General features: G+C 33.4%; 3 protein-coding genes across 4 annotated transcripts; 1 reads left to right on the forward strand and 2 right to left on the reverse strand.

Annotated features, from left to right (window-relative positions):
* Window positions 1-152: 152 nt before the first annotated feature.
* LOC107906825 (chorismate mutase 2) lies at window positions 153-1,821 on the forward strand. Its single transcript, XM_016833946.2, has 5 exons — window positions 153-493; window positions 821-907; window positions 1,014-1,157; window positions 1,241-1,333; window positions 1,444-1,821. The coding sequence occupies exons 1-5, from the start codon at window positions 209-211 to the stop codon at window positions 1,678-1,680; spliced, it is 846 nt and encodes a 281-aa protein (XP_016689435.2). The 5' UTR covers window positions 153-208; the 3' UTR covers window positions 1,681-1,821.
* A 48-nt stretch (window positions 1,822-1,869) lies between these two features.
* On the reverse strand, window positions 1,870-5,449 carry LOC107906823 (3-hydroxyisobutyryl-CoA hydrolase-like protein 2, mitochondrial). 2 transcript variants are annotated; one of them, XM_041093237.1, is made up of 14 exons: window positions 5,118-5,449; window positions 4,869-4,949; window positions 4,665-4,733; window positions 4,445-4,508; window positions 4,061-4,140; window positions 3,872-3,955; window positions 3,512-3,596; window positions 3,239-3,324; window positions 3,037-3,158; window positions 2,844-2,904; window positions 2,645-2,743; window positions 2,469-2,570; window positions 2,349-2,390; window positions 1,870-2,196 (listed from the first exon to the last, which is right to left on the reverse strand). In XM_041093237.1, exons 1-14 carry the CDS (start codon window positions 5,190-5,192, stop codon window positions 2,077-2,079), a joined length of 1,170 nt encoding a protein of 389 aa, XP_040949171.1. In that variant the 5' UTR covers window positions 5,193-5,449; the 3' UTR covers window positions 1,870-2,076. The 2 variants fall into 2 exon arrangements, with proteins under 2 accessions (XP_040949171.1, XP_016689432.2); XM_016833943.2 differs by having other exon boundaries at window positions 5,164-5,448.
* Window positions 5,450-5,793: 344 nt separating this feature from the next.
* LOC107906826 (BTB/POZ domain-containing protein NPY1) lies at window positions 5,794-10,869 on the reverse strand. The gene is made up of 5 exons (XM_041093236.1): window positions 9,970-10,869; window positions 9,539-9,771; window positions 8,229-8,298; window positions 6,784-7,959; window positions 5,794-6,553 (listed from the first exon to the last, which is right to left on the reverse strand). The coding sequence occupies exons 2-5, from the start codon at window positions 9,598-9,600 to the stop codon at window positions 6,014-6,016; spliced, it is 1,848 nt and encodes a 615-aa protein (XP_040949170.1). The 5' UTR covers window positions 9,601-9,771; window positions 9,970-10,869; the 3' UTR covers window positions 5,794-6,013.
* Between the last annotated feature and the right edge of the window lie 11,029 nt (window positions 10,870-21,898).

A 21,898-nucleotide genomic window follows, 5' to 3' on the forward strand; every position in this document is an offset into this window, starting at 1 on the left:
CAAACTTTTGGGCTGTCGTTGACTTGTCGTGGCTTCAATTACTCCTGGTCATGGGAGAAATAGTTGGTTGGTATTGATGAGTGAGAGCTATTAATTTCAGAAAAATCTTCGGATAATTAAGAGGAAAAAAGGGAGAGAAAAAACAATTATTTGCCAACGTATTACCATCTATTAATGTTTGGGTTCTTCCTTCTTCTTTTGACCAAACATGGATGTGTCAGTGGTAATTGTGTTAATTCTCGTGCGTTGGACATGTTCGATTAGTGAAGTCGAAATGGTAAAAGCAGAGTCCGATGTTAGAGATAGATTGACACTGGAGTCGGTGAGGGATTCGTTGATAAGGCAAGAGGATAGCATTGTTTTCAGTCTGATAGAGAGAGCCAAGTTTCCTTTAAATGCTCCAACCTACGACCCTTCCTACTTTTTAATGCCCGGCTCTTACGGTTCTTTGGTTGAGTTGGTTGTTAAACAAACAGAGGCCGTCCAAGCTAAGGTATATTCTTTTCATCTTTCAATTATCCCAATAATGTTTGCAGAGGCCAAGTGGAGGGGCAGGCCGGCCAGTCTTCTCGAAAGATTTTAGAGCTCTATATTTCTAAATAAACCATGTTTACAGTAGGCCTCCTATTTATTTTAAAATACCTTATTAAAATATCAATTTAATTATTTATTCTACTTTTTAATCAATCAAATAATCAAGTCAAGGTCCAGCTCGTGTACGTACTGCTAATTTGGTAGAAACCACGGCAATAGAATTATGGATAATGGAACTTGTTTAGACATTGAGTAGAAATCCAACCTATATATGAACGTGTTATAGGCCGGTAGATATGAAAATTCCGAGGAACATCCATTCTTCCCAGATGATTTACCACCGTCGCAGGTTCCACCTCACAAGTATCCTCGGGTAATAATTTATTCTTTCAAGCCTAGTACCTGCGTGTCCTTTTTCCGGATTTCTTTAATACCGGAAGCAAATTCAATTAAAATTAAACCTGATCCCAAGACCACAGGTTTTGAATCCCGCGGCAGTGTTCGTTAACGTAAATAAGAAGATATGGGATGTATATTTCAACAAGCTGCTTCCATTGTTTGTCGCTCCCGGTGATGACGGAATCTATGCATCAACAGCTGCTCGTGATCTTGAGTGCTTACAGGTAAGAATCTCCCGTAATTGTTCTCTTTCTTATCTGTGTGATACGAAGGCAGTGACACTAAAATATGTTGTTATTCCCTTTAGGTCCTATCTAGAAGAATACATTACGGAAAACTTGTGGCTGAAGTCAAATTCAGAGATGAATGGAAGCACTATGAACCTGCAATTCGTGCTCGGGTACTTTCATTTCATAGCTATTATGCCACCAATGATGCATATATGAAATCAGTAGTATACTTTTTTTGGTGAAGATGATCACTTTTGAATTCTCTTGCATGGAATTTTAGGATAAAAAAACTCTGATGGATTTATTGACGGCTCCGGCTGTGGAAAAAGCAGTAAAGAAGAGGGTGACGAAGAAGGCAAGTATATTTGGGCAGGAAGTGAAGGTAGGTGATGATAGTGATGAGAATAAAGGGAAGTACAAGGTGGATCCAGCTGTTGTTTCCAGATTCTATGGAGACTGGGTCATTCCCCTAACAAAGGATGTTGAAGTCCAGTACCTCCTCCATCGCCTTGACTGAAACCTTGGTCATGTATCAGTTTCAGTCAAGGGTTCACAATTATAATTCAGAATAAAATGTATTCTGTCAAATTCTGCTTTGATTATTATGTCTAGATCTACTCCAATGTAATATGCACGCATCTTTTCACAACACCCTCAAGCCGTTTTGAATCAGTTCTCCATAAAAACATACGGAACAAGATCCATAAAACCATACGGAATAAGATCTGGTCTTACTTGAAAAATCACAAACAAAACAACTCTTTCTAATCTCTGCGTTCCTACTAAAGTTCTATGTATAACTGATAACAACATAAAAATATGGGATGTTATTTCAATAAATGAAAAGAACATGATCAACCAAAAATTGTCTGCTACCAAAAACTGATAGCTTCCCCTACAAAGAGATCTTTCCTTAGATGTAAGGTTCTCTTAGTGAAGTTGGCAGCACCAGTTCAGGCTCTAATTCCCCGAGTGGCGTAAAGTAGTACTCAACCATGTCTTTACTAACCTCTTCCAGGCTTGCGGGGTACCACTGTGAATTTGTTAGATACAAAAATCATAGGAGTAAGATTATATGAATGGATGGTGGGATTAAAATCCCGTCACTTTAACGTAGGCCTTTCGATTATGTACTAGTATAAAAGTACATGAACACAGACAATGGAGTCAAAAAAAAGAGAATACCTTGGGAGCAAAATCGTTGTCCACTAACCTAGCCCGAACACCCTGTAGAGACAGTCTGATTACATTGACAAGAACAATGATTCAGGAAGTGCTCTCTATGTGAACAAGAGCCGCCCATACCTCAGTGAAATCATTAGAGACCGATTTGGAGATCCAGGCAAGGGAAATCCGATATTCACGTGCCAGACACTGATCAAGTGATTGAAATCTACCTTCTCGTATCTAGCAAAAAGCAACTGACATAAGCCATTGATAGTGAACATGGTATTTAAAGCACATGGACATTGTTAACCTACGGATCTTAGAGTAACTTTCAAGCTCAACGGTGAGGCTTCTTTCATTTTTCTCAGCACTGTCTTGCACCAATCATCATAAGCTCCAGCTGCTTCATTTTCCTGAGATATCAAAGTCTTTAACTGACTGCCCAGGAACTTGGAAAATGTAGGCGAGGGCCTACATGCACATGCACACACATCTGCATATAATTATGCTTACCAGAGAATCAATAATTTCCTCAACAGTGTCATGGCTGAAACATTTATCAATTGTGTCAATCCTGAAACAAAAACACAAGATAAGAGAAGACAAAATCTATCAGGAAAAACAATGATTCTTACAAATAAAATTAAGCAGTCGAGATATAAAATCTGTTTCTAAGTTCTACAATAACCACAAAAAAAGAGGTTACCTGCGAAGAATGCTGCTCCTATCGGGATAAACAAGGTCACCATATTGTGCAAGAGAAGAATCTATGGCAGCTGGATCATCATTCATCAAGTTGCCGAGACGTTCTTCAATCCAAGCAAGTCTCTATAGGGCAGTTTGTTCAAATAAGTTGAGAAAAGAGGAAAGGAGGAAAAGCACAATAAGAAGCAGAAGAAAAAACAAACAGCATTTAAGCAATAGTGGGTAGCAAGGCCACAGGCAATCATTTCAACACCATTAAGCTTGTCTCCTGTTAGAGCTAAGTATTCCCCTGCAGGAAAAAATAAACATGTATTGTTAAAATAAACTGGAATATGTGGCCAAGATATGCAAGCAAGTAATCTGGAGAAATGAAAAAATTCTTATATTTTAATAACTAGAAAAGTATACAAATAAGTCACGCATATTGATGAAGTCAGTTATGCATTGAAAAAATCGATAAAATGGCAGGTCAATACCTAAGTAACCAGGTAGGCGAGAAAGATAAAATGAAGCCCCTGCATCAGGATGGAACCCCAGTTGAGTCTCTGGATGAGAAAAAACCTGAAAATGTTAAGCAAAGGTAAGGAAAGGCAATTTAAGTCCATACACTAGAAAGGTTAAAAAGGAGGGCAAGGGGAGAGAACTGTTTGCCTCATTATCAATCCTCATTCTACAAGGAAAGGAAAAAACATTCTTATTGCACGGGCATAGAAGTTCAATCCCCACATATCATGTGCATGCCACTCATAAGAAGCAAGATGGATACATTAACGATAATTTGGACAATGCACAAATTCTAACATAAGATTTCTTTATAATGTTGTGGGACGACATACAGTTTTATCAGTCACTAATCTAAACATCCCTGGCAAAGAAATTCCACCTCCACACCCCATTGTTATACCATCCAAGATTGCCACCTGTATATATGGTCAGTGATTATAGTCAGAAGCCTCATTTGCGGTTACCAAAGAAACTCAGAAGCAGTTCACAAAGACATCAATCACTTAAGGTTGAATTCTCACATGCGGCTTCAAATATGTTCCTTGTAGGTATACAAACTTATATAGCGTCTCAAAAAACCTTTTACATTCATAAACTTTCCCTGCACAAAGTTTAATCAGGTGAAACATGAATCACCTACTCTAGTTATGCAAGCTATAAAGTAACTTAATAAAAAAGAAATTGCATTGCATGTGATAATAATGTGTCAAGTGACAGCAAAACATGGCTAGGAACATGCGATAATCATGTTTGTAAAATCCTTGGCCAAAAAAGTTCTGATTTCAAAATTCAAATTGGTCATGATGGATATCATAGTTAAGATGTCATTATTGAATTGCTTTCTCAAACTGGAAAGCTCTAAATTGACTAATCAAATAACTAAACGACATTGATAGCTGACTAACCTTCATTAAGTAAGCGATGGAGAGCAACAGTATCAACCCCAGAACAGAAAGCCCTGCCATTGCCCTTTAGTAAATTCAAGACAACAACTCAGACGCCAATGAAAATAAAAACTGAAATGTCAGGGCATGAAGAAATACCATTGACAGGAATATCTGAAAAAGCAAACGACATGTTTGTTCATGTAAATGAGTGTTGTAACCTAACTATGCAATATGATACCTTCATTAAGACAAAACCAATATCAGGGTTTTCTTCCCATGATTCATACAATCTCTTCAGCCGAGCTGCCTATAAAATTTAAAATAAAAAAAAAAGGTCTTAAATCTATTAGCTACTTCAGCATAAGGGTCAAGAGGAGAAGTTGAAGTTATCAATTTTAAAATTAGAAGTTTAGAACCAAAAGGAGAGAGAGCAAAATTAAACCATCGAGGCGGTAAGTGCATTGAGAGCAGAAGGTCTGTTGAGAATTGCTGCTCTTGATTTAGCTCTTCCTTCCACTAAAACCTGAAACATTTCACGCACAAATAAGCAATCTTTTTATTTAATTAAAAGAAAAGCATTTTGGTTTTTCATTTTTAGCTGAAAAACAACAAATTTAAGCACAAAGACATACTTGACACACGAATCACGGGAAGATCACCCAAAAAAATTGACTAAAAAGTTATGACATACAGAAGAAAAATAAAAACCCAGAAAGTAGACAATTATCTTCAAAGACCTGGTCCTCGAAATCATCATATAGAGCATAGTTGGGCTGAGCAGAGAGACATCTTTGATGAGAGAGGATCCCAAGTCTTTGAAATGAATGCCTAGCTTTTAATACAGCCTTCACTCTCTGCATCTTTGCTTTGCCCTCTCTATCTCGCTTGCTTTCACTTTTAACGTTTCTTTAGGAGAACGAAGCTTTTCCGCCTTAGCTAGCTCGCCTCGCCTCGCCTCCCACACAGTGTTTCCCTTAAACGATGTCCAGCGTCACTGTGGGTTTTTGCATCAAGAATTCATCCTAGCCGTTCGGTTTGGCTATCGACTACTTTTAGTCAAACTGTCAGGGCTTTTCTGGCCCAAAGTGAGCTCCGTACATTTTAAAGCCCACATAGTAACGGGCATGAATTCCAAATTATTTAACAGGATTGTATATAAGAAAGAAAAAAAACCTAGTTCCAAAAGCTTACGAAAATAATTGTGCCATTTACCAATTGCTCGGGCCATGGCCTATTCATTCCCATCCCATTATTGGGTCTCGAGTATTACACACAAACAAATAACCCAAGAGCGCGGTGCCAAACAATGGGACAAAATTATAAACAGAAAATTGTCTCACTGGACAAATTGGTAAAAGGCTATTAAGTTTCACTAAAAATGTAGTCCGCTTGATACCATAATGGATGATCATACAATTAGATAGAAGATTTTCGTAAGAGAAGGACCCAAAAAACTGATATTACATTATTATTTTCCCCCCAGCTGACCACCATTTTAGAATACTTCAAACATCACAACCACCCCCATCGGCCATCATAAACTACAACCTTTTTTTACACTAGTAATAGTTTCTGAATCGTCCTTGTCTACGAAATAGAATGCCTCCTGTGTTTGGCAGATGAAGCCGCGGACTTGGTATCCCCTGGAACCATCGAGGTCGGGCTTTGTGAACTTCCAGAGGTCTCGGAACTTTTGTTCTCCCCATGCCCTTTTCCCACAACCCACAACTTGTCAAATATTCTTCTTGATCGAGATGGCAGCAGCTGCATCCCACTTTTACTGTTTCTGCTATCCTTCTTAAAAAATTTACCATTTTTGGGGAATTCACCCTCTTTTATCTTGGTCTGATTCATCTGTTTCTTGATGGAGTTGCAATCTTCAGCTGCAGTTTTTTCCCATTCTTCCTCAGTGTTCGTAGCGGAACGGGAAGCATCGCGGGGATTGTTATTAAGTGATTGAACTCCTGCTGAAGCTCTAACCTGTTCAAGGAAGAGAACTTGAACTACAACCCGAAGTGGAAGTCTATCGTTCTGTGCAGCATGCATTGACGCATCCATTGTCAACTTCTTCACATCCATCAGACTACACAGTTCCTTTCTTTCAGCCTTCGTCAAGCTCAGATGCTCCTGCAGATGTAATAACCAGGAATATTACAAATAACCAAATCACATACATTACCATGTACTAAGGACACTTCTAAATAAACACAATTTCAATGGAATAGTTCACCCTTGGCACACACGTCATACCATGTACTGCCAAAGCAGCAACAGATTTGAGCTTATGAAATGGGATAATATATAATCCTAAAGTCTGGAAGATCAATGGAACTGGCATCCATAATTCAAAAGCCTACCTTGAGGTACATGTCAATGGCTTTATAGAGTCCATCATGAACCGGTCTGGCAAACTCAGGGATAGACCGTGCCAAGTCAATGAAACTGGCAAGGGAAAGATTCGGGTCGCGTGCAATTTCTTCAAGATACCCATCAATCACTTTACCAACACTCAACAATGATCCATGCCCTAGAACAAAATCAGTACATCCCACATCATTCTTTCCAAGATCCAAATCTTGACTGCACTTCTCATTGATCATACACTGATTCACAATAGAATGCACCATCCCAACATCATAAATGGTTGTTTGGGGAGACCGTGCTGGGATTAATAAATCCTTGACAGAAGCTTCATCCAACTTTAAACTTATCCTATTCATTAAATCTTCCCTCGCTGAATCATCCACCCCAACCAAAATGGCAACTTTCAACAGCTTCAGCAAGAAACTACATGAACAACTCACACCCTTATCCGAAGGCAATAAGCATACAATTGTTTCCACCAATAATTTGTTTCTCCAGGAATGTACATCAGAAATCAAGGCATCAACAGAATCTGGCAACCATCTGACAGCGTAAGTTTTGAGTGCCTCACCGATGATTGCACCATCCATTCTTCCCTTTGATTTTACAGCAGTCATGACTCGTTTGTACAGAAAAATCTCTAGCTCACATATGTCTTCAACCCACCAATCCTTTGGAACAGATTCAATCTTCTCTTGGTATTTCATACCACCCTTGACTATTATTTCAGGGGCTGATAACTTCCGGTTATACGTGTAGGACCAAGTGACGTTTGCAGGATCCACAGAGGTTTTAGATGCAATGGAATCAATGCACCTTCCAACAATCTTCAGGTTTTCAGACCATGGTAGAAGAGACTTGGTGGTCTGTAGAACAATGATGGAATCTTTCCAGCTACGTAATATGCTAGAGTTGATGAATACTTCAATTTTGAAAATCAGGTTACCTCGATCAACATCCTCGGTCATCTCTAAGTATTCAGCCGCACAACGAGCAGCCACAACATTGTAAGCATTTAAAGTAACGGTCATTCCATAGCAGAATTTCGCACAAATTTCAAAAGCTTTCGGTCCTCCAGGAAAATCAACCATATCAATTTCATCAGAGTTCTCTTCACTAGCCTTCAGAACTAGCTTTTGCAATCGATTGCTCTTAGACATTAGAGGAAACTGCAAAGAGACATTAAGACCTCAACCATAATTAACAATTAAGAGAAAAATAGGTGCTCTCCACAGGCAGAGCATACCTTTTTCAGGAAGAAATAAAAGCCACTTGAATAGCTGATTGAAGAAATACATATAAAATTTCTTAAGTTCTAATAGAATGAATATAAAAAAAAACCAATATGGCCCAAAGCACCAAAGTTAGGATAGAGATTCATAATTTACACATACATGCACATAAAGAAGCATTAAAAATTAGAAGAGATTGAGCATACCTTGTGAAGGTGAAATTTCACTTCACCAATAATGATGGTGACATCTGTTGCCAAATCAGATATGACATACCTGCATCAACAAATATTCTCTGTTTAATCCCAAATATAACAAAACTTCAAGCTAAATAACTGAAAGAACAACAAAAAACATACAAAAGAAACTACATCCAATGCTGGATTGAAAGTTTCAAAATTTAGATGCCAAATGACCATATAATTAAGGATTAAATGAGGTTTTATGATTTCTGTAATTTTCTATTTAACTATTGCACAAACTGATTACTTATGACCACTGTACTCCAGCCATACCAGAAGCCTGAACATAATTGTTATTTGTTTCACAACCGCTAATCCATAGAAAGATCTTGGGGGTAACCACTAACCATAATGGAAGAAACCATTTACTGGGATCTTATTAAATCCGCTATTCAAAGAATGTATCCAGAGCACTCAAGACTATATCACTCCTACTGGATATGCCCTTAGCAACACAATGATTCCGTGATTCGTTTATGACAAGTTGCTTTCAGGGGAAGAGACTTTTGGAAATGTTATGATGAAAAGTACAAGCTCGTTCCTTGTTGGGAGATCTGGGAAATGCCCGAATGTTAGGTGAAATATGCTATTGTTTACAACAAGAGATTTCATACAACACGATGACTGAAGGCCTGCACCACCCAATATGCCTTTCCCACATTTGGACCACCAACTCATGGGGTTCAACAGTTGGACCACTCCCAGATACTCATCTCCTTTTTCACTCTTCAGTCCCCTTCCCCCCACTAAAACCAAACAATGAAAAGGATAAATAATTGTAATGAAAACCACCCATGTGGTTAATCTGTCACCAAGACAAAGCAAAATCAAGAGGAAAAGAAAGTTTACATGCTAAAGTTATGACTTTTCCCCGATGGTATGATTAACCGCAAAAAGTTATCTTTTTCTAAAGCTATATTTTTTAAAAAGAACAATCATAACATAATTTACAGTAAGAGCACACAGAAGACTAATAAAACAAAGTATAATAAGGTATACATATTCAGTAAAAAAATCCATAGAAACTAGAGTTGATGAACTTGCAGCTCATAAACCGTACGGACTATTATGCAAAACATAAGCAACAGAGAGAATACACCAACTCCGATAGTTAAAACATGTCAGGAGCAGACAGCATAACGGGAAAACAAAAATGGGAAGCGAAACTAAATCAAACCCTGATAGAAGAATGTTAAGAAACAGCTCAAAAACATCAAAAAGATTATATTGGAATTTTGCAAAGAAAAGAATGCTGGTAGTGAAACCTTTCTTACCGGATGCATTTGCCATCAGCTTGGAAGGTGTCAGGTTTCGAGCCAAGCTTCATAAACTTCATTTTGTTCTTTTTTTCTCGAAAATAAACCTTAGAGAGGAGAAGAAACGACAGGTGAACACTCTCCAAACAAACTCAAGAAGCGACGCCTAAGTTCCTTGTGGTTGTAAGATGCCCATACATGAATGATACCATGTACCAACGGCAAAGTTTCTTTCTTTCTTTCTCTCTCAGCTGAACAAGAGTAAAATCCAAACCAGACCAGAAACCGAGGTTCAAAGAGAAATTTTAGACTTTCAAAGAAAAAGGAAAGAAAATATATATATCTATCTTTTTCACTACACTAGAATTCTAAAGAAGAAAACATGCAAACGAGACAGCAAGAAGCCAAGGAGAGAGCATTAATAAACATTTGACTAAGACGAGGAATACCAACAGCCCTTCCTTCGTTATCCTCTTCAACCTTTACTCGAACACGTACGCTGTTCTCAGCCCATTTTCCCAGTTTCCCCCACTTTATGATAAAATTGATGACGCTTATACAAAATTCACTAACCAAACCAAATGGTCCAAAATCCCAAGCCAAAGACAAATAAAGGTAAAGAAGAAGCAAAACACAAGTGTGGCGTAAGAGAGAGAGAGAGAAGAGACAATACTATGAAGCTTATAAATAGAAGAAGAAAGTAAGAAACAAAGCTAACAAGTTAGAAGAAAGATGAGAGAGTAAAAGAGACGAGCTAAAAAGCTTTGGAGTAAGGAGTCATGTGTATGAATGATGGGGCTGTTTATATCAGCTACATCATATCAATAAATTCTCGCCGCCTTTGCCTTTAAAATCAGAATTCTTTTTTGGGGTCTAAATTGCTATTAAAATCAACATGATCCGCTGAATAAAATCAAAAGATCTTTTCTCTCTCCTTTTGCACTGGCGCAAATCTCGATGAATCTCTCTCTCTTTTATACCATGGTAAAGAGAAGACTAATATATTATTTGTAGCTGTGTGCGTGATCAATGGTGGTCAGCTTCCAGTCTGACGAGCTTGTCTCTCCAATCCAATCCTTTTAATCCTTCCTCTTCCTTCCAATATTTTCTTTGCCCTTTCTTCGCTTCATTTGCAAATAAGGGAAAATTTTATAGAAGAAATAGGGAGTAGGGAGACTGTCATACAGGGTGGCACTTTTTATCGAGCTTCCCTTTTTTTCTTAATGCCGTTAAAGCACGCCATCTTTGGTTTTACTGTTTTACCCTCGGTTTCCTCGTTTTATTTACTTTCTCTTGCCACTGTCTTGTTGTTGCCTTGTCTTTTGACCTTTTTCTCGAGCCAGCGCTTTTTGTTTTCGTTTTTCATTTCGGATCGGATATGTTCCTATGGCATAAGTTTCAGAGTGTCGTTTGGTGTAGCTCACTGGAAATTCAACACGTGTCGTGAAGAGGTTTCTATAGTATTTGTGCTCATTTGTAATAGTTAATTATAAAGATTTTTAAACGAATTTATAGTTGAATTGTTCGTAATTAATTCATTCGATTAATTGACTTATATCAATTTGTGAATTAACTATTTTTTATTGCTTCCAATATTAGTATCAAATCAATCCAATATAATTTTAAAAACATTAATTTTTCTTTTTTCGATAGTATGTGTGGCCATTTCTTGGAAATTACTTGCTATTTTGCTAATTAATTAACCAAAGAATGGTAGTTAAGAATGGCAAGAAGCATGACTTTTTCTTCCAAACTCATTTAAAGTGTGAAATGAAAAATGAGATAAATCTCAAAATTATATATAAATTATGGTTTAATGTGTAATTCTATACATAAATTTTGATTTTATCTAATTTTTGTAAATTATTAACATAATTGTTGATATAACATTATTTCATGTTTATATATTGCATACATAAATAATTATATTTATCCAATATAAAAATAAGTTGATGTATTTATTTCTTTAGATGTACATGATTAAATCAAAAGTAAAGTTTCAAATATATATTTAAACTACAATTAGAGTTTCGTATAATTACAACTACACATTAAATCAAATTAAATATATAATTTTAAGATTTATCCTAAAAAAATTTAATCAAATCCTTTGACATTCAATTAAAACAAATGTATTATTTCAGCTACTGGTTTCACTCGTGAATATTACAAAATTAAAAGGCGGATAAAAGCAATAGTTTATTTAACGTTAACTATCATTTGTAAAATGATGCATAGTTCAAACTATGACATTAATGATGGTAATCGATGATTATGTTTGTTATTCTTAATTTTTAATTTGTCATGATGTATATTTCTTAAACCACTAACTTAAACAAATAGCATTATGCTATTTAAAATGATTGTGTATATGCATTAAAAATGATGATTTAATTTATGACAATTACATGTAAAATATGATTAATAATTTAACTTTAAAAAAAGCCCTAAAAAAACACAGGTTAGCATAAGTCATAGATTAATACAATAACAAATAGTTTAATAAAATACAAAACAAAGTTACGTAGAAAATATAAAATGAAGATAAAAGTGAAATTTTATCACCGATTCCATATTAAAAATTTACTTCAATTTATCAGTTAAATCTTAATTTAATTAACATTAAAATTGTAGTTAATACCTGAGAACATAAGTTTAAATATACTAAATTACGTTATTTTTCTATTTATGAATTGAATGAACTATTTTACAAAAAAAATAATTATAATCAAAATCTAATAAAATTTATGAATGGTATTAAGCAATCACTAATAATTACATCATATCCTCACCGCAATCAAACTATGCTAACAGTAAATTTCGATCATGAGAGTGGCTTTTAAAAACCCCTTTCGCATAGATGATACACGAAATGAATTCCCGACCTTCTTCCCCATCATTGCAAAAATAAATGCACTAAAACTAAATAAAAAGTTAAAAAAGAAACTAAAACTAAACACACCATCACAACTTTCATAGAAAACATGATAGACTACTAACATCATAGTAGATTTAAACATTTTCAAATTTTGGTTTTAGTTGTGTATTTAATACTTGTATTTTAATTTAATTAAATTTAGTTTTTGTGTTTTTTTTAATTTTAAAATTTTAGTCCTAATTAAATGGTAGTACTTAAATATATTTAGTTAAATATGCCATTAGTTTTATATTATGTGTAAAGTTATAGATTTAGTTAATGTTCTCTAACTAGATCTTTCATAGTCACTCTATTTTTTGAGTTTCGAAATTTCAATCTTCATGCAAATTAACGATAACTGATTTTTTTTGTGAGTAATATGTGGAAATAATAAGTTAACATGGCATTACACATGCGATAATATGTTTGACGCATCAAATTGTGAAAATAACAAAAACTTAATAAATTTAATAGTTACCATTTAGATAGGACTAAAATTTTCCAATTCTAGAAGTTAAGAATTGAAAATAACCAAATTAAAGTGTAGATATTAAATCCACAACTTACACAAAGCGCGGGGTCTAATAGCATAATTTAACATTTAAAAAAACAAAGCAAGCTTTTATTTATGTATATGCATACTTTCACTCGATATTATCCGACGAATCTCTTTTGCTATAAAAGTTATTGTAATATCGAACTGAGCAATTGGACAAATCATGTTCTTACAAGATCAACAAGAAAGTTTAGAAAGTTGTGTGGCAATTCAAGATTCTTAACAAGTTAAAACTTATTCTTTGGAAGTGTTCCACTAATGCAAATCCTAATAGATATGGCTTATGGAAAAGAAATTGTGCTCCTAATCCTCTATGTGAATTGTGTAATCAAGTTGAGGAAACTATGTAACACATTGTCCTTGGTTGTCACCGGATAAGAGTCATTTGATTCGAAGCTTGCTACGGTTTGAGGCTACAATGGGAGAACATTAATACTTTTGACCAGTGATTGTTACAAACGGTGGAGAATCTATCAAATAACACAACAGGGGAGCAAGTAATGCTTAAGGTTGTTTATACATTACGGTACATTTGGAAAGCTAGATGTGAGAAAGTTATACAAGGAAAGGTGATAACACTCTAGAATAACATATTTTTATGTATTAATTATGTATTTATTCTGAGTATTATCCCGCTAATTTGAGCTATTTATGATCTTTTATCTCATAGGGACTAAATTTGAGGCAAAAGTGAAATTAATGGCCAAAAGCGTGAATTTAGAGATAAAATGGGCCAATGTGCGACACAAGGAAAAGTTGGTGTCAAAAGTGCAAGCATGGAGGACACAAGGGTTGAAATGCAAAAAGAAGAGATTTTATTCTATTAAACTCTATTTTAATTATATTAGGATAATTAATATTGAGATAATTATTAATGATTATTTTTAGGATTTTATTTTATCTTTATTTATCTTCAATTAAATGTATTTATCTATAAGAATTTAAGTAGGATTAGAATATCTCCCCTAGCACTATAAATAGGGGGTGAAGTGACTCAAAAGGGGATATCATCTTTCTTTTTCTGTAAACACTCTCTCCCCAAAAGTCTAGACTTTTGTTCTTTTCATATTTCCTTTCAATAAAATATTTATTTTTATTTTATTTATTTTATTTTCTACCACAACCATGAGCCACTAAACTCATCTAGCCGAAAGTTGTCAAAAATCCCCAAAAGGGTTCATGAGGCTTAGAATCCGTACTTAGCCTCCTTGCTGAGTATTCATCGTTTCTCCGTACTACGGGGTTGACGCTTCCGTCCAAGTTCCTTAAGAAGTAAGTTTTTCAACGTATGCAAAGACGGCCGCTTTGTATGTTTTGGGAAGGTTGCACAGTCGGTTTGTTAGCTTACTGCGTTAGAGGTTGGCGAGCTCAAGAGACAAAATGGCGTGGGATTCGCTATTGAGAAGCGTTGATCTAGCATAAGACGATCACACAGAAGCGATTGTTGGCTAGAGTCAGGTTCCACTAAATTGTAAGTCTAAATCCTTGGAGCTGGTGGTAGTAGGCGTCCTCTTCCACTATAACTGGCTTATTCGGTTTGGGAAGGATCATCTAAAAGCCGAGGATTGAACCCAATGCGGAACGAGACAACTAGAGGCTGGAATCTCCCATAAGAATTTTCTTTCTCTTAACTCTATTTTTAATTTATCTAATTTTCAATTCAATATTCTTAATTCTGTTTTTATTTTATTTTTTCGTTTTTAGATCCAACAATTTAATGTTGCTATTGTTTTTGTTTTTTTCAGAAACGCAAGTTGTCTTGGGCAAGACTCTGCTTGGGATTTCACGGAACAAGATATTTTGCAAGTCCAATCCCTGAGGATTTACTTCCTTTTTACTATTCTTTTTCATTATTTATTAGGGATAGGATATTTTTGGTGCTTTCAACGACCGCATCAAAAGGAAATTGATGTGTGGAGTACTACTAGAAAGATTCATTTTGCTATCAAGGAATGGTCTGATGCGAATGCTCAATATAAGCTCGGTCATTCTCGAGACATGCTAGATTTGGAAATTAGAGGCTGGGAGAAACTAGAAGAGTCTTGGTTAAAAATAAATTGTGATTCAGCTTTTGATGTTGATACTGAAGACACTGGTATATGAGTTGTTTGAAATAGTGAGGGGCTACCAGTGGATGGAACTGGAAAGCATGTGCAAGCTGATAGTCCAAAGGTTGCGGAAGCACTAGCACTTAAAATGAGCGCAGACTTAGCAAAAACAAAAAGGTTTTCAAGAGATAATCTTTGAAACAAATCTGAAAATTACGATGGATGAGATCAAAATAAATAATTTAAACAAAAAACGGAAATTAGATCCAATTTTAAGAAGATTTAAGGAATGATCGACACTATACTTGATGTAAAGTTCAAATTGGTGAAAAAAGTTGCCAATAATGCAGCAAATTGAGTGGTCAAACACTTCAAAAAGGAGATGAGTTTGACACGATGGATTGTTTGTCCTCCATCTTCTCTGGTTTACATGTTGGACAAGGATGGGCTCTCTACTTCTCTTAAATAACTTTTATTGCCCAATTACTTATCTCTCTACTATTGTCTAGGTGTTCTTTACGTATTTAGTTAATGGTTGTGTTGTCTAAGTTTTGGTGTTATTATGAGTTGTAAAACCTTAAATCTTTTTAGAAAAAAAATTGTAAAACAATTGAAGACAAAAGATGAAAACAAAATCAAAATCAAAAAAAAAAAGATTTAAGAGATGTCACAAAATATTCACGAAAGCAACCGATACATTAACAAAATTGAATATATAAAGAGAAGTTTTTATAGATAAATTTTATTTTATTTTATTTTATTCCAAATATACAAATTAATTTCAATATTTTCATGGTAAAGTGTAAATCTTACTACTTTAAATTTGGAAAAAAATATTAATTCCCTTCTAAGAATTAAATGCAGTAGGTATAAAATATTTAATAGTAGTTAGTAGTATTTATTGAAAGATATAAATGGGAACTCAGCATTGGGAAATTAAAGGATTGAATTTTAAGTTGATGTGTTTGGTCAGAAATTTAAGTTGATATGTTGGTTTGTCGAGGTGCAATCCAGAAGAGTTGATGAAAAATAAAATCGAATTATTTTATTAATAAAAAAAAAAGAAGAAAAGAAGAAGAAATCATTATTTCATGTAAAGATTTATACATAGATGAAAATTCACGTGAATACAAATTAAGATCAGACGTGATAAAATGTTAACAAATTACTTAAATCAAATAATAAAATAAAATTTATTATTATCATTTGGTACTATTATTATTGTTACTTGAAAATATTCAGAGAAGTATAATTCTCACTGCGCTTAAATCCCAAGGAAACTGATGATAGCAACCTATGTTGGGTTGCATTATTAAAAAGTAGAAATGGCGAATCATGGCCGGTTGTACTAATAATAATCGAAATGTTTGTTCATGCAAACACTATTGGACTGCAATTCTACATCGAAATGGAATTTTAATTAATGGTCACCGACCAGTTTCCACTCTAACTTTATCCTATGATTATTTTACTATTTTAATAGTTTTAGAATCTAGTTAAACTAGTAGTACTCTTAGCCTTTACCAACTCCATCTCCTGCTAGTAAATGCCTTTAAAAATTAGAAAACATATATTTTTATACAATAAAAATTATTTAAATTTTATCATAAATATTTTTAAATGATTAATCCTTCAAAGTGTGATTTTGAAACATTTTTAAAATACTTATAAAATGTTTCAATAATTATAATTGAAAAGTTATGAGTGACCCAAAAGTTATATCCCTCAATTATTAATCAATAGTTGCTACTAGTCACTATGTATAATAATGAGTTATATCTCTCGTTACCAAGAATTATATCATTTAATTATTAACAAATAATAATAATCATTCAAATGGACATCTATTATTATTAAAAGATCTGACTATTCATTGGATAATTATGTCTCTACGAAGAGACATAAGAACTCTTATAAAGAGGAGTCGAATTTTATTTATTTGATATGCCAAAAACACATCAAAATTTTTTTTTTAATTTTTTTCCATCTTCTAAAATTCCTAGATTGTTCTTTATAAAAATTGATACTCTTGCTATGCTCCGTTCAATACTTAGTGGATTGTTTTCGTCAGTATAAAATAAAATGGTGACAGTCATTGAACTTCATTTGTCAGTAACTCTTTTACACACCAAAATATAAATTAAAACGAATAAAATCTTTACTTTCATACATACCATAAAACCTTCACTAATTTTTCATAATTTTATTCATTCTCACCCAACAAAAATAAACACTTGTTTTTTTCGTCTATGTATTGCTCAAAGGAACGTTTTTCCTAATTTTCATTTTCTTTATATAAATTACAGATGAAAGCGAATAATATCATCAATCATAATAAGTGCCGACCCACAATCATATAGCGAAAAGCAAACGGTAATGAAATTTAAAAAAAAACGAAACAAAACTGAGATTCAAATAAAAATTTCTCATAATTTTAATTATACAATTAATGATTTATTTGAATGATTGCCGTAAAGTGTAGACCCTTCAACCGTATTATTTTATCACATATCATCATTGATTTTCTTTTTCAAATAAATTATAAAATGCGATATTTATTGTCAACTAAATTGACTGCTGTATATTACTATTAACTGAAGATTGATTTATTGAAAATTGGTTTCAGTCAAAGGTCGTTTGCATTATAAACAAAGCATTTTTCATTTATTTATTAAAGTTAGAGAGATAAGTTTGGTAAATCCAAAGGCGCAGTTGACTCATATCTTTCTTATCCTACTTGTGTCCACAAATTGTCATCACTCAATCTAACATTAGAAGATAGGCGATTATTTCTGTTTGCTAAACTATAAATAAATGGTTTGAGCTTAATTTTCAAAGCCTAAACTCTTATAAATTTAAAAATATATATTTAAATTTATTTTTAATTAAACTCGTTATTTTTTTAATAAAAGTAATTTTGATTTTAAAGTTTGTTATTAGAATAAATTACTCAAACCGACATGTCATTTATACCAAGTAGGGAAGGGGAGGGGACCTGGCTTTTCTTATTGTTTTACAAGTGCAATCACTCCTCTTCTATTAATTGGGTGATTAATTACATTACATGGACCAAAGCCCCTTTCAGTCTTTCTTCATCCTTTCTAGAGACAGCTGCCCCATCATTATTACGCTGTACCATTCAACTTCATCTGTACTGATTGAACCTTTACATCACACATTTAATTACTTGGACATCAACCAAAATACTCATACCAGCCTCCTCTTTAGTTGCTTCCCCATTTGCATGCTTAATTAATTTCAGCTAATCAAACATTGTTCTCCATTTTATGTTGATTATTATAGAAAAATTGTAATCTCTTTTGTATTTTGTAATAGTAATAATTGTATGCAAAATTTAGTGGATATAGGATTTATTTGGGTAACAAATTATAATCAGACTGATTTGAAATTGGTTATTTTGAATCTTTTAGTTATAAGGTCTCATTGATTGTCACCGGAGAGAGAATAGATGAAACTTAACATAAATGCGGCTGTGTCGAGGAATGGCATGTCTACGTTGATAAGAGGAGTGATTAGAGACGGTGATGTTATTTGGGTATGTGGTTTTTCTATGGTGGTGGGTAAGGAAATGCCTTTTAAAATTGAAGCTAGATCTGTTTTAGAAGGTCACCGCTTAACATGGGAAAAAAGATTAAAACAGGTTGAGTTGGAATGCGACAATGCTCTTCTAGCTTCAAGTTTTGTTGGCAGGTGGAGCTGTTAATAGTTCGATGGTTGAGTTATGTTTATTACATTGTCTCTTAGACAGTAATTGGAAGGTACGTGTTCGTCATGTTCCAATAGCGCATAATGAAGTTACAGATCATATGGCTAAGTGTATAAATTCTGATTTTATGAGTTTAACTGTGTTTCATGAACCACCATTATCTATTCAGGACTTGTTGTTAGCTGATTGTAACAGCTCTTCACGGGCATAAGTACTGTTTTGATGTAATCACAATTTACTGTTATTTCTAAAAAAAATAACAATTTCAGCCGAGTACTGCTTCATAATAATTTGTAATGAAAAATATCTCCACTGTTTGACGTCTTGTTGTTTTCTCTTTCTGTCTTAATTTAGGGTCATTTGATTTGTAGTTAGCACAATGTTTACAGTCAGTTTAGAAAAAAGCCACAGGTTAGTCAAATGATCAAAGCATATCACCTAACTCCAGGCGGGGGAAAAAATAGTATAAAAGATAAAATGGAAGGCGTGAGCATAAGCCATCATAAATAAATGATGATAGCGAAGCTGAGGGTCCCTATAGCATTAACGGGTGTGGTTTGGACTGTGGATGGCCTTTTCCTTAGAAAATGACTCTGGATCACCCTTTATGCCCAATCTCTATATTCAATAACTTTCAACATTATTTGTACATAATACAATATTAAGATATGATATGAAATAAATACAAATATGAGTATATAAAAAAGATAAAATATAAATACGAAATAAATACAAGACTTTACATATATATGCCAACCTAAGATTAGAATAAGTTCACCATTTAAGTGATTGGTAGTGCTTGTGTTAAACAACTTAGTAGATTCCCTCCAGGTTTTATGCTCTTTAAAGCTCGACATAATTGTACTTGACTGCTTAGAATACATTAAACTTTGCCTGCATCCTCAGATCTCTGTCTTTCTTTCCATACAAAGACTACAAAACGTGGAATACACTAAAATGGGAGATTATCAAGTGGGGAAGCACATGGATGGGAAATTTTGGAGTGAAATAGATTCGGTTCCACTGTATTCGGTAGGGTTTACATGTTAACTAACATTTTTTATATGATAATAGTTGGACCGCGATAGTTTCTAGGATAACCCAAAATCATTATATGCATTGATGGATTCAGGGGGCGGGTTTCCATTACTGAAATTTTTAGATTTTTAAGTTTTATATATAAATTATCAAATATTTTAGATTTAGTGTCGACATTTGATAATATTCGCCCTCATATCAAATAATAATAATCAAATATTAATATATGATGGGCCTTGAAAGATTAAATTTAGAAGCTTAATATGGACTTTAAAACCAAATTCCAGAACTAATTGATTTGGCCCATACCCTTATATAACTACAAAGCTTTTCAGGTGGAAAATATTTATAAGCTTATAAATGATTTTTATCCGGACGATTTTATGGAGCAAGAAAAGCTACACATGAAAATTTAATTGGAGTATTTTCAACTTAATGTTTATCAAAGCACGAAGTTGTAGAAAGTTTCTACAATTGTCGAGTTGTGTCAAGTGATGAGTAAGAGAAATAAGTCAAGTATTTATCATTTTATTGATAGAATTATTCGTCTTGTGCTAACTCCTCTCGTGTCTACTATAACAACCGAACGAACATTTTCAGCCATGAAAATTGTGAAGATAAAGCTTCGCAACAGAATGGAGTATGACTTTCTTTCAACTTACTTGGTGACATATATAAAAAAAGAGATAACTTGAGAAATTTTAACAAATTCTATCATTGATGAATTTGATTTTATGAAAAAAATGGATGGTGCAATTGAAGATGCCTAGTATTGAGAAATAGGGCTAAGGCTAAGTTTTTTTAATTCAAAATTTGAAATTATAATGATGTTTATGAAATTTTTACTATAGTAGTAGGTATTCTTTTTGGCATAATGAAAAGAAATATTTAATTTTATATAGTGTGATTTTTTTCTTTTAATCATTTTTACAGTTAAACCGTTCATGCTTTTTAAAAATATTAAATCAATTTGTTTGATAAAAAAATATTCAAGAAGAATTATCACTTTTTTACGTTAAAAAAAGTCGTTCGGATTTAAAAATTTCGCCCCTTTTAGAATAAAATCTTGGATCAATCCCTAATTATATGGATGGATTTGGTTCTAAATGGTAACCATACCCAAATAATTGGACCATGCATGTATCAAGCGTGAAAATGAAATGTTAAATCACTAAACGATTAGTTTCTGTTTAATTGATTTGGCAGGGTGTTGGGGAAGGTAGTAGGTATGCTTTTATTAGGGTGTTGATGAAGAGGCACGGGATCTAAAATGTGGACAAGTCGTGGGGTTAGTCTTCATTCCACTTATGTATTTTGAAAAGGAATCTAAAGGGTGTTAAGTCCCTCCAATGAAAAAGGCAAAGGGTTATATCTTGTGCCGGCATTGTATTGTCAATTATTGAAAGTGTATGGTGCGGTCATTGGTCAATCATATTATGGAAAGTGAAAACCCTTACAAAAATATACGAACTGAGCTGCTGCTGAATGCCAAATGGTGATGACTCCATTTCTTTTTAGTTTTTGACCGTGTAATCTCTATCATGACAGCAACAAAACCTGCTCGACTTATCCAACTAGCTTCTCAACTCATATCCATATATCCATATATTAAATCAGGTAATTCATGGTCTTATTTTCTCTTTTTTTTTTCTTCCTATATTGGTTTTTGTACTCCATTGTTTATTGATACATGCAATTATCTGAATGTATAATATATATAAAAGTATAAGTTTATTTATTTTTTAATCTATGGGAATACTTTTTTTTCTATGACATTATTAAATTAACATCTAAATATAAATATAATTTAATTTAAAATAATTAGTTAATATTTAAATATTTGGCAGAAAATTTTTATTAATAATAACCATGCAATTTATATATTTTTATTAATAATAATCATGTTAATGTAATTTAAATAATAATTTAGTAGAAACTGAATTTGAGTGTATTTCAGTTATTGGAGGCATAATCACGTAATTCATATTTTTTCTTGATAATATTATTTATTATATTTAAAAAATTACAAATATATATATTTTTTATTAATTTATAATTAATAAAAGTAAATTTACCAAAACACATTGTTAAT

The sequence above is a fragment of the Gossypium hirsutum genome, chromosome D05, assembly GCF_007990345.1.
Source record: "Gossypium hirsutum isolate 1008001.06 chromosome D05, Gossypium_hirsutum_v2.1, whole genome shotgun sequence".
Classification (NCBI taxonomy): domain Eukaryota; kingdom Viridiplantae; phylum Streptophyta; class Magnoliopsida; order Malvales; family Malvaceae; genus Gossypium; species Gossypium hirsutum.

Coding starts and splice junctions, on each gene's coding strand:
- LOC107906825 (XM_016833946.2), top strand. CDS start 209: ATGGATGTGTCAGTGGTAATTGTGTTAATTCTCGTGCGTTGGACATGT. Junction 1,158..1,240: donor GTGATCTTGAGTGCTTACAG/GTAAGAATCTCC, acceptor TATTCCCTTTAG/GTCCTATCTAGAAGAATACA. Junction 1,334..1,443: donor AACCTGCAATTCGTGCTCGG/GTACTTTCATTT, acceptor ATGGAATTTTAG/GATAAAAAAACTCTGATGGA.
- LOC107906823 (XM_016833943.2), bottom strand. CDS start 5,286: ATGCAGAGAGTGAAGGCTGTATTAAAAGCTAGGCATTCATTTCAAAGA. Junction 4,950..5,163: donor ATGATGATTTCGAGGACCAG/GTCTTTGAAGAT, acceptor GAAATGTTTCAG/GTTTTAGTGGAAGGAAGAGC. Junction 2,571..2,644: donor TGAAAGTTACTCTAAGATCC/GTAGGTTAACAA, acceptor GCTTTTTGCTAG/ATACGAGAAGGTAGATTTCA.
- LOC107906826 (XM_041093236.1), bottom strand. CDS start 9,600: ATGAAGTTTATGAAGCTTGGCTCGAAACCTGACACCTTCCAAGCTGAT. Junction 7,960..8,228: donor TGAAATTTCACCTTCACAAG/GTATGCTCAATC, acceptor GTCTCTTTGCAG/TTTCCTCTAATGTCTAAGAG. Junction 6,554..6,783: donor CCATTGACATGTACCTCAAG/GTAGGCTTTTGA, acceptor TTACATCTGCAG/GAGCATCTGAGCTTGACGAA.